The sequence below is a fragment of the Nematolebias whitei genome, chromosome 1 (assembly GCF_014905685.2).
Source record: "Nematolebias whitei isolate Nwh7 chromosome 1, NemWhi1, whole genome shotgun sequence".
Lineage (NCBI taxonomy): Eukaryota > Metazoa > Chordata > Actinopteri > Cyprinodontiformes > Rivulidae > Nematolebias > Nematolebias whitei.
The window spans coordinates 29,613,245-29,625,609 of record NC_056498.1 but is presented as its reverse complement, the minus strand read 5'-3'; the positions used below and the strand labels follow the sequence as shown (position 1 = coordinate 29,625,609).

The window sequence follows — 12,365 nt, the reverse complement described above, 5'->3', positions numbered from 1 at the left end:
TACATGTTTTACCCTCTACATTTTAAAGGTCTACATGTTTTACCCTCCATATTTTAAAGTTAAAGACACTCTCCGTATGAACCAAAGAAGAGAAGGACTCACTGTGGTCGCAGCGCTGTCCTGCCGTCACAGATGATGGCAGCCTTCTGGCCACAGTTGGAGTGAAAAAGCAGGCGGTCGGGCCCCTCCGAGTCAGGAGTGAGGGTAAGGGACGGCCGGGGTCGACCTACGTCAGGCGAAAGAGCCCTCATGATGGCGTTGTTGCGCCTGAGGCGGTCACTGTGGTTGTGGTTGTGGACTATGGTGACTTTAACAGCCATACCATAGAGGTCCACCACACCATAGACCACACTGGGGGTCTGGGCTGCTGCAACACCTGGGGGAAAAAGACAAAGAGATTAAAAGATAAAGTTAGGGTCTTGTACTTAAATCACAACGTATCCTTTTGGTGCTGGTTGTTCTCATCAGCAGCCATCAGGGATGCGCTTACAGCTCAGCATCATTGCGTACGTTTCAGTGCCTCACCTTGATCAATTCCGTTAATGTAGAAATGGAGCGCACCACTGGCTTTGTGCATCAACCCTATGTGATCACCCTCCTTCATACAGGTGGAAAAAAAGAGTGACTGCATAATTAAAAACAGCAAAACAACAATAAAATGCTTCTTTTTCGCTGTCGTCACAAACCTGTAGCTCATCGAGGCTGAATTCACAGTATTCCCTGCGGGTTCCTTTCCCATTGGTTAATATCCCACAGCCACTCATCATGATTGTACCTGATGAAGTGGAAAGAAAAGATGCAATTTTAAACACAGGTTGGAGTTCCTTGAAGGAGTGCATATCACCCGCCTCTTCATCCCAGAGTTTAAAACTAACATCACCTTGTGCTGAGAAATGTAGAAGCCATAGGTCAAATCTTAAAAATTACAGTAAGCAAGATGTCCCGTAAGATCATAACCCTAACTCTAACCCTATCTTGAACGAGGTATTTTTGTGCTTCCTAACATCAGTAGACTGCGGCGGCCATGCTGAATAGGGCCCAGTCCAAAACATTTGAACATCTTTTGTTTATTAGAGATTTTCAGCAGGTTTTCTGTCACCTGAGCGCAGATTGGTCATAGTTGCAGGATAGTCCAGGTTGTTTGGGTTGTGCGTGGTTACACCGATCTCAATCGAGCCAGACCACTTGTCCACCAGCTTATCAATGCGGATCTGAAAACAAAAACACAAACTTCTTGTTTTTAGGTAAAGGGGCTCATGTTTGGTGAGTTTAGTCAACTTCCAATAATGGCATTAGTGTCATGAATTAGATCAGCGTATGAACACTGATGGCAGCGGCGAGCTGAGCGCACGCACCTCAAACATCTCGTTGTGGCGGAGAGGCCGGTTGGTCATCACCACGCCGTTGTTGAACTCGTCCAGCGGTCTCCTCCGCTCCGCCGTCTTGTTGTTGTTGCTCAGCTTGATCAGCGTGCCGCACTTCTCGTGGAACAGCAGCGCGTCGTTCGTGGTCATCCCGCCCGTCACCGCTCCCGACCCCACCCCTCCTCCTCCGTTGCCAGCCGGGCTGTTATCGGCGTTCCCACCACCTCCCTCTCCCGCTGTTGTTCCACCGTCACTGACCGCCGTGCCTCCTCCACCTCTGCTTCCCCGCTCGTTTCTTGAGGAAGAGTCGGATCCGGCGTTTCCTCCTCCTTCCCCACCTACCCCTCCTCCACCGTCTTCCCCTCCGCCCTCATCCTCAGAGCGGTAGAAGGACACTATTGCGTTGTTGAACACGTCAAAGAGCTGGTGCTCTGTCAGACCTGAAGGGAGACGGGAAGAGAGCGGTTATCATGGTGGTCACCTTCCAAATGTCTAATGTCTAATCGGGGGGGGGGGTCTTACCGGTGTCAGCCTCCAGGTTGTTGGGGAACTTGTCTGGTCTGCTATTACTGCAGCTGAGCTCAGGCACTGAATCAAGAGATAAAACTATTTAAATCAGATTTATAATCCCATAAAGACCCGATCAGATTTTTTTTGTTTGTTTCGATACGTTAAACCCTCGGACACACTTTCTGTTTTACCTTCATCTCCGTTCACCACTCCATTCATCGCTGCCACATTCATCAGCGCTGTGATCCCTCCATCCTCCCTTCCTCCATGCACTACCACCTCCTCCTCTTCCTCCTCCTCCTCTGCGTCCTCCGCGTCCTCCTGGTCCCGTTCTATCGTCTCTCTTTCCTTCTCTGCAGAGGGAGGCGGTGGTTCACAGCTCACCACAGTCACTTGAGTGCACTTTCCGTACAGGTCCACCACGGCCCAGAGTTTGGACGGCAAGCCGCTGGCGGCGGCCCCGCAGTCCTGTCCGTTCACCCAGAGGTGGAGCTCGCCCCGGGAGCTGCGCTGGATGCCTACCCGGTCGCCTTCGACCAGCTGGTCGAGGTCGCGGCCGTACTCCTCCAGGACAGAGCGTCCGTCGCGGAGGACCGAGCAGCCCGACACGATCCAGGAGCCGCCCTTGAGGCCCGTGGCGCTGCTGGGGAAGTCCAGCGCAGCGGGGTCCAGAGCCGTCACGCCGATTTCAATGGAGCCGCTCCACGAGTTCACCTGAGAGGAAAAGAGTTTTCACCTAATTATTGACAATTAGTCAAACAAGCCATTTAAAAACAATGTACAATTGTTATTAGCTTAAGAACAATAGGATTTGGTGTCAAGTTTTAACTAAAGCAGATCATGTAAAGTACACGTCTGATCCCAGTCGCTCAAACTGCGCTGAACGCTGATCCAGTTGTGATCTGACGAAGACCGGTTCTGCCGCTCCGACATATTTTCCTCTTTTCATTACGACCAACAGAGTTATCTCACTCCCATGTGGGACTTTATCAATCAACATTTGCTGAATGCCAAATTTTCATCCGAGTTCACTCACCGTGGCGACCCCTGCAGAAGGGACTGGGAGCAGTCAAAAATAAATCAATCAACCACCACCTACTAGAGCTGATTTCTAACCCAAACCTGGAGCCCGACCCGGATTCGGACTGGGCCGGTCCATAATAATTTTTTTTTTTAAAGTACATCTATAAAGTCAAAGCTTTTTTAAAAATGTCGGGTTCATACCTGTAATAACTGTTTTTTCCAGTAATTACTGTTAGTTCGTCAGATGGGGTGGGGTTTGGAAATGATGGATACGGGCTGGGGCCGGGTCGGGTTTTTTTGGACCCAAACGCAACTCTACCACCTACAGCTGCAGAATATATCAAAATGTTAAAAACCTAATACCACCACAGTCACATGGATTGAATAATACTGCAGATGCATATTTTCCTAAATCATGATCACGATAACAAATTTTGCTGAGCGATTAATTGCCTCAGAAATTATTGCAATAAACAATAATATTGTTTGAAATTTGTCAATAATTAGTAATTATTGTCAAATTTAAGAATGTTTGTTAATTTGTTTTATGTACAGTACTTTTTTCGACCACCGGATGGCACTATAAGACTGTTTGAACCTAAGGATGGATAGTGAGGGAGCGAGCAGCGTGTCTCTTCAAGAAAATTGGGAGGGAAGCCCCTTGACGTGTCGTGGACCGACTCTCTTCAATTCTCAAAATGGCGGACGCTTGGTGTGATTTGAGCTCTTTAGCGTAGCATTTTTCCACAAAGCTTTTAATAAAATAAAATAAAATATCAGTAAACAAGTTCTCACCTTTTTTTTGCAGAGAAAAACTTTACATAAAGGCACGGGTTTCAACTGTGAATTTTGGAGCTCAACAAGACGGAGGTTTTTCCCCCGAAGTTAGCCTGTTAGCTTAGCTTGTAGCTTAGCTTCTCAGCTTAGCTGCTTTTAATGATCCAAAAATGTGATTTTTTTACAGTTAAAATGGGTTTTAAAAAGGAAAAAATAGAAATGGAAGGGTCAGTGAAAGAGAGAAAGAAAGAGAAAGAGAGACATGAAGAAACGATAAAGCCGATACAAGAAAATGAGGTTGATAATTTTCATTTATCATGTGATTAATTGATTTATTGTTTATCGCGACAGCCCTAATCATGAAGCTCTAAATCACCAAGCTGGGTTTTCTTCCTGCCTTGCTTTTTGTTTTTTGCCCCGACCGTAAAATGTGGAAAAATAAATCAGTCAAGTTAGAAGTTTTGTCATGCATTTTTACCTAAACACTCAACTTAAAGCAACTTTTAGAACAAAATGCAAAACTATTCTAGCATCAATCACAGCAAACACACGACTCCAGGAGCAGAAAGTAGAAGAGTCGTCAGCAGAGGCTGTTCATGTTGTGGAACAAGAGAAGTTTTGAAGTTTGAAGAGTGGAGCTAAAAACTGCACACGGATCTAAACATAGTCTGTCAGGTTTTGTGATGTGGTCTATTTTTACTCATTCTGTCTTTTCAGGGTTATTTCTTTGAAAACTAACCAGAATACACAACAAAAATACTGAAAATATGGAAAAAAAATAGATCAAGTTCCCAAAATGGGATGTTAATGTTGAGGCATCACCGAGGGGCTCACACGTTTCTTATTTACCTAAAGTAAATCATCCACATGACATCAGGACTGATCAATTATTTAAATGATGCTGTGTCTGTAAAAAAAAAAAAGAACACATCAGTGATATAATCCTGAAGGAAAGTTTTCCAGTGGAATAAAAAGGTAAACTCTGACCCTAAACGCTTCGTCGGTGAACATTTCTGATGATGAAGGTGTTGGAATAAAAACGTTCAGTTGTTTAAAAGGTTTTGGACCTTTTCTTTTATTTTAATCTTTAAAGCCGCGTCACAAAATGTTCACAGCACTGACTGAACCAGAGCAAATAAGAAATGGATTATATAACAATATAAAAAAGGTTTGGACTGTTTGGATGCATGAAGCCTGATTATATTTGGAAAAATACCGTGACATAACTGTGATAAAAGTAATGCTGTAGGGATCAAATTTATATTTAAAAATAGACATTTTTGCATAGATTTTGTTCAGTTTGTCTAGTTTGCCTACTTTTAGCCACACTAAGGTCTATAAATTGATCATTTTAAACACATCTCAGTGTATTTGAGCCTTTACAGTAGTCCCTCGCTACTTCGCAGTTCAACTTTCGAGGACTCGTTCTTTTGTGGTTTTTCAAAGTAAAAGACATGACACACAACTGGCTGATTAATGTAGGAACCACACGAGCGGCATGGATTGTTTATTTTAAATATTTCCGCACTTTTCGCCGTATAAGTTGCACCTATTTGCATAAATATGCAAGTCCTGCCACTTATACACTGAAGCGACTAATGTACTTTTTTTCCCATATTAACCCAATTTTTGACTGAGATCGAACTATTTCATTCATTCTGACATGGAAAATATTGAACACTACCATTTTCAGCCACTAGATGGCCCTCGAGTTATATGGCAAGCCAAGTGTCTCATTAATAGGTAAAAGTGGCTATTAATGAGACACTTGGCTTGCCATACAGAATCACCTTCGTCTCGCTCCGGAACTCCTGGAGCAAACGTCAAATCAGCTGCATTTCGCTGATTTGACCGTCAAAGTGCATTTATTAAGGAAAAGGAAAACTGAGACACTTTATAATTTTGAGCAAACAAATAACATCTTGTTAAATTCTTGTTAAAGTCTTCCCATCCACGCTCCCGCGGTCGCCATTTGGCAGCCAATTGAATTTTGGCACAACACTAGCCCACGTTTCCGGGTGGTCAGCGGTGACGCACAAAAGATGCGACGTGTACGACGGCAAGTATGGTTTTTTTTATGATTTAGCACCTGTGTGCAGCCCACAGGAGCAGGGAGAAGCTCCCTCCGCTCTCTGCCACCAACACATTTGTCCTCCGGCTGAAGCAGCTTCGTGAAGTTAACCCTTCGCTGTCCAGCTGCACCGATCGACTTTTGTCTTCCAACTTAAAATTCAAAGTATGTCACATCGTAAAATCGTCATAATCACAAAATATAGAAGTGTTAAAAGTTATTTTAGAACTTTTATGTTAAGTTGTTACAATGCAAGTGATCAAGAAGTATATTTCTGCTGCGTGAAGGGTTAACCCTTTGCTGTCCTGATGCTCTTCTCTAATATTTTAAGTAAACAATCCATGCAGCATGGATTGTTTACTTAAACAATTTTAAATACTGTAATATTTTATTTACACAAAAGGAGAGAGAATGGGAGTGAAACTTGAACTTGGACTACTGCATCCCTACTTCACAGTTTTTCACTTATCACGGGGGCGTGGTCCCTGAAACCCGTGATAAACGAGGGACTGCTGTACATAACTGTTATATTTTAAAGGGTGACTTTTACAAAAGTAGTCATTGGAACACAAATCTTTAAAATTATTTTTATTTGACAAACCTCTGCCTTAAATGACTTTATTTCACTTAGAAGGATTAGATTTTAAAGATTTTGGTTCATGTAGTAACATTTTTATTTGCAGCCGGGGAGTGGCTTCCTTCCTCCAAAGAGGGGGCCGACAAAAAACCAGTTTGAGAACCAGTGTGTTAGGGGACAGCACGACTAAACAATAAAATAAATCCTCCGTTCAAAGAACCTCATCCCTACTGTGAAGGACGGAGGTGGAAGGGTCATGGTTGGGGGGTGCTTTGCAGAACTGGACCCTGCAACGTGACAATGACCCAACCAGAGCAGCAAATCCACCAACGATTCTGGTGTAACATCTGTACAGGGTGTCCCAACGTCTCCCTCAGGTGAAAGGTGCATTTTTCTAAACATAATCTGTTAAATTAATAAAGCGAGGCTGATTTTGATAATCGACCTGAAATTAAAACCACTTCCATTTCCAGAGAATAACAAAAACAAGATGAGTCATTTCTTACCAAACGACAGAATATTTCTTGGGGGTGTTCCATTTTTGTTTATACGACTGTAGAGACGTTTTGAACGTTTGCTCCATTAGCTTTGGCGGCCATCTTGAATCAAGGTGGCTCCAGATGTTGACTACTTTCTGAGAGTTTGCAGCTGGTTCGTTAGTTTGTTGATACAAACACACCTTTTCATGGTGATGGGTAATAAAAAGCACCTGCTGTTCAAAGATGAAGCAAATACTCACAACGATCTGATGTTTGAGGGAAAAAGATGATTCTTCAGTCACAACAACAAACCTTTGTCTTGTCTGACATTGGGCTCACCCAACAACAACCAGCCTCATATCACTTTAAGCTGGAAACACCGTGACACACCATTGATCTCTGAGGGGGGACTCCGGTTGTCTCGTCGGTCTAACGACTCCTCGACGGCAGACTTGGGAGTTAAAAACCACAGCTGTGGGACGTTTCTGCTCAGCTTGCAGACGGACTCGTGTCCACACATCCTCCCAGAGACGGGTGACCTCACGGCTCACCTCGCTCCTCCAGCGGCTCAAGGTGAAATTTGTCTAAACAACAACAAAAAAAAAAGCTCCACCTTTTCCGTTTTTTCTGCCGCAGCACACAAAGTTCAAGCAGACAGAAAATAAACGTCTAGAAAAGCGAAGCCGAAAAGCTTTACCTGAGCCGACAAGAAAAGAAAAGTAAGGCAGTGTGCTACAACTAGACAGGAGCAGGGTTAACACGTTAACTAGTAGCTGAGCCTGGAGCTGCAGAGGAGACGAACCTCGTCTCTTTCCCTGGTTTGGGTTTATGAAGCAGCAGCCAGTGGGCGTCAGAGATGCTGAGGCCACTGAGGCGTTTACAACGGATAATAAAAGCTTAATAATAAGTTGAAAGACGTACAACAGTGTGGATGTTTATGAAGCGTTCACATTGTGATCCATTTTTCTTCCGTATGTTTTTCAGCATCTTTCTCGTTTCACAGTTTTTGTGCCATTTCAACAAATCATAAATCAAAACGTTCAGCTCTTTCAGGACAATCCTGCTATGACTTTTGGTTTTGATGCAACTTTAGCTTGTTGAAATATTTAGCCTTTTCTGCCATTTTTTCCTCATAGGAAATGAATTGAACTCATTTTACCTCCTTCAAATCTTTAGATGTGTTTACAACCTTTTACTGCTTATTTCACATTTTGTTCTGGTTCAGCTTCTTTCAGCTTCATCCATCCATCCATTATCTTTACCCGCTTCTTCCATTTTGGGTCACGGGGGTCGCCGGTGCCCATGTCCAGAAATCACTGTGCGAGGGGCAGGGTACACCCTGGACGGGTCGCAGTCCATCACAGGGACACATACAACCATTCAGTCTCTCACTCACACCTAGGGACAATTTAGAGTTACCAATCAGCCTAACATGCATGTTTTTGGTCTGTGGGAGGAAACCGGAGTACCCCGAGAAACCCCACACATGCACAGAGAGAACATGCAAACTCCACCCAGAAAGGCCCCTGGACCGGGGTTTGAACCAGGGACCTGCTCACTGAGAGGCAGCAGCTCTACCAGTTGTGCCACCGTGCTGCCCTCTTTCAGCTTCCTTCTTTTTTTTTCAGCTACTTTCAGTTAATTTCAGCTGTTTTTTGCTGCTTTCAGAATCTTTCTGCTAACTACAACATTTTTGTGCTTCTTCTAACTTCTGCTAATTTCAGATTTTTATGCTCCTTTCAGCTTATTTATGCACGTTTCTGCAATTTCAGCTACCGGTACCATTTAGCGGTTTTATGCTCATTTTAGCTTTTTCCGCTAATTCCACATTTTTTGCACTCATTTTAACTTTTTTCAGCTTAATTCTGCAAAAATGTGCTCTCTCCTCTTCCTTCTGATAATTTAAGCTTCTTTCTGCCTTTTCAGCTGTTTTATGCCGATTTCAGCTTTTTTCAGATAATTTTCACTTGTTTGTGCTCATTTCTGCTAATTTCAACCTAATTGGGCAAACGTGTTTTCCACTTTTTCTGCTAATTTAAGTTTGTTCTACCCTTTCAGCTACCTTTTGTAAGCTAATTTCAGTTGTTTTCAGATAAATTCAAGTTCTTCATGTTAATTTCTGCTACTTTCAGCCTAATTGACTTATTTATGATAATTTCAGCTTGTTATGCTCCTTTCAGCTTTTTCTGCTCTTTCAGCTATACTGTTCAGCTCTTTTGATGCTAATTTTAGCTTTTTAAGCTAATTCCACATTTTTTAGCTTATTTCAGATCTTTCCACTTCCTTCTGGTAGTTTCAGCTTCTTTTGCCTTTACAGCTACTTTCAGCTATTTTTTGGTGCTCATTTCTGCTTATTTAAACCTAATTCAGCAAACATGTTCTTTCTGCTTTCTTCTTCAGATTTAGGCTTGTTCTTTTATTTCAGCTATTTTTCATGGGTTTTTTTTAAGCTAATTTCAGCTGTTTTTCAGCAATAAGTATTCACAGTGCATTTTTGCAGAAAATGCCATTTCTCTAGTTATTAACTTATTTATTTAGTTAGTCTCAAATAGAAAACACACCAGCTGAGCTCCATACAAACTCATTTTTGCTTGATGTTTTATTTCCTTATTTATATTTCTGGGGGAGTGGTGGCACAGCGGTTAGGGAAGGCAAAACAATGATCAGGAGGTTGCTGGTTCCAATCCCCCTGACCATGACATCAAAATGTGGGTGGGAAAGATGAAGCACCCACACCTGCCTCTGTCCTCATTTGCCCCACTTTGGGCCCTTGAGCAATGCCCCGGTTTCAACACACCTGAATCAAATAATTACCTGCTCGGGCTGTCATCAAGTTTAGCAGAAGCCAAAGACTCGTTCATTTCTGACAGGTGTGTTGAAGCAGGGGAACGTTTAAAACATGCAGGACAGTTCGCCATTAGACTGCTCTAAACCTCAGCACTCTCCTAATGTTGGGTTAGAAACTATAGTTCAAGTGGGGTTTCTCTTCTGGCCACCCCGGTGTGATTTATGAATGAACCGAATCAAACAACACCAACCCACCCAATGCTCCTTTGTGCCAAAGGTAGTAACAGAGGCTAAACAGTTGACATGTGAAAATGTAAGCAGGTGTTGCAGCTCAGTGATGTGACAAAGTGATGACACACAATCTGAGCAGCCGGTCGCAGGATTAGACAACAAAAACAAATTTATTACCAAAGAAAGATTTTTAGCAATTTCATATTTAGTTTAAAATAAATTAGTCACAAAGAGAATCGCTAAACAGATATGTCGTGTTTTGAAAACAACTTGAGGCCAACGTTCACGTCACGTTTAACGAGCTGCACTTCACATGAACGTGGACGAGTTCTGCTTCGTGCCTCGTTTGGTTCCTGTACCCAACATGGCCGGCTACATCTGTGATTCACGAACAGCAAGAAGGACAAAGACAGATGTGCGCGTGACGCCATTTTGCTGAACAGTTTTATAAAAAAGAGCTCTTTGAACAACCTCAGAATGGAGCACTTCCAGCAGGACAATCAATTTCTGCCTGAATTACCAGTAAAGGTTGTGGCCTCATTCGGACTAGCCAAACTAACTGAGGTCTTTCAAAGTGCTACCTACAACAGGTAAGATATTAATTGTTCATAACCCATCATTTTCTTCCTGTGTTTTATGTCCTCACTCTGTAGCTCAGGGGATGTTATTAGAGAGACTCTAGTTGCATCTGGTGCTTCATGATGGAGAAGTATTGATTTTCATCTGAGAGGCCTTATCAGACAAAGAAGGGCTGCATAATCACCTACATGCAGTTAGCACGTGCTGTTAAACCAGATGTTTAGCTTGAAAACATCCAGTTCAGCTGCTGGCTTAAAAAAAGAACCTGGAAACGAGAAGGGGGGTAGAAAAACTAGAATAAAAAAAGTCTCAAAATAATTAAGACAAAAAAAAAAAACAGCTAACAGATGTTTTCTCTACTGATGCTTCTTGAAATTATCAGCTCACTGTGAAAAGCACAGCGCTCACAAGCTTTAAACTGCAGAGTTGCTCTGTTTAAGGGCGCACTGAACTCACCTGCAAATCACTCCCTGCCCTCTCTCTCTGGGGTCACAAGAACTGTATTAGCCAGGTCCACATGGGGGACGTTTCGGCCACAGGCTAAATCAAGCCAGCTAATATCCAAACAACCCTCAGAAGGGAGGGGAGGGAGAGTGATTTGCACTCGAGTTATGATCAAGCACATGAATTTAACACCAAAAGAAGAAGTTTTTTACAAGTACATGTAATTAATGCGTTATTATTAAGTTATTAATCATGATGGGCTTGACTCTGTTTAAAACAGCTTTAAACAGCCTGTGTGTATTACCTGAGGAGGAGGTCGGGCTCAGTCTAATCTCTGGGTACCGTTAACATCACACAGCAGAGGAGCTCCTGCAGAACCACAACACACCGCCTGTCTGCGGGGCTACAAAACAAGCCAACCCCGCCGGACTGAGCTCCTGTCATCCAGTGAGAGCTGCAGCTCCTTGTCTCACACAGCAGCGTCCGTGGTACCTTCCAGAAAGCCTGGTTTCCACCAGCCTGTCTGATGCTAACCGGTCTTTAGCGCGGCTAACAGTCGGTACCGAGGCTAACACGGGCGGGTTATCGCTAACTTTAACAAATCTGCACTAACTCTCCGGGAGGTGTTTAAGCCACCGTGCCCCTGCGAAGGCTCCGATAATGAACATATTGATGTCGAACCGCAGAGTGCGGCCGCTGTCATGCTGTGTGAACCTCCCCCCGGGCAGCAGAAGCCCCTCACCGCCGGCGGAGGCAGACTGAGCCCCGGGCTCAGGGTTCGCTGCAGCCGCTCGGCGGCAGCGGGCCCTCGCTTGTTTACCTTCTTGTCGATGCGGACGGTGAAGACATCCCGGTCCCTCAGGGGCTCCTTGCTGAGCACCAGGCCGTGGTTGAACTCCTGGACGGGCTGGTTGCGCCGAGCGGTTCGGTTCGAGTTGGACAGGCCGACCAGCTTTCCGCTCCGCGGATGCAGCTCCGCCGCCATCTTCAATGGGCGGCCAAGGTTCACGACACCGAGGTTTTACGACAGTCCTGTTTCATTTACGGTCTTGGTGGTTGCGTCACGATTCCATGGTAACGGTGTTGACAAGTTCTTCACTTCCGCCTTAAACGACCACGCTGCTTGTCATTTATTTTTAATAATTAAAATTGACACAAGATGTTCAAATGTAACATTATTAATTTATTATTTTTAATTTTAACTTTTCTCAGATTTTTAGCTTAAACACGATGTCCCACAACTATAATATTATTGCCTCTTTAAAAAAAAAAAACGTACATGCTAGTTTTTTTGTAAGAGTAGGTAATAATATTATATGGTGCAGAGGATATTTTGTGATAAAAGTTTCAAATGATGCAGACAATACAAACCCATGGTGCTTAGTGTGTAAAAAGCAACAAAAGGGTAACAGAATTTTCAACTTTCATCTCAGATAAGCTTCAGCTTAAAGGCCTAGTGTCCATTGTTCCACTTTTCAATAAAAATATAATATACTGATTTTATGTTTTTGTTTAATCTTAAG

The 12,365-nt window shown here is 43.4% G+C and overlaps 1 protein-coding gene across 1 annotated transcript in view; it reads right to left on the bottom strand.

Annotated features, from left to right (window-relative positions):
• neurl4 (neuralized E3 ubiquitin protein ligase 4) overlaps positions 1-11,851 on the bottom strand; it is a 27,388-nt gene extending 15,537 nt beyond the window's left edge. Inside the window, exons 1-8 of the mRNA XM_037698056.1 lie at positions 11,663-11,851; positions 2,066-2,588; positions 1,887-1,952; positions 1,356-1,804; positions 1,100-1,211; positions 687-775; positions 526-598; positions 103-376 (exon numbers count right to left, since the gene is read on the bottom strand). Of these exons, the coding sequence (XP_037553984.1) occupies positions 103-376; positions 526-598; positions 687-775; positions 1,100-1,211; positions 1,356-1,804; positions 1,887-1,952; positions 2,066-2,588; positions 11,663-11,827 (1,751 nt within the window). The 5' untranslated portion in view covers positions 11,828-11,851. The remainder of the gene's footprint in view (positions 1-102; positions 377-525; positions 599-686; positions 776-1,099; positions 1,212-1,355; positions 1,805-1,886; positions 1,953-2,065; positions 2,589-11,662) is intronic.
• Between the last annotated feature and the right edge of the window lie 514 nt (positions 11,852-12,365).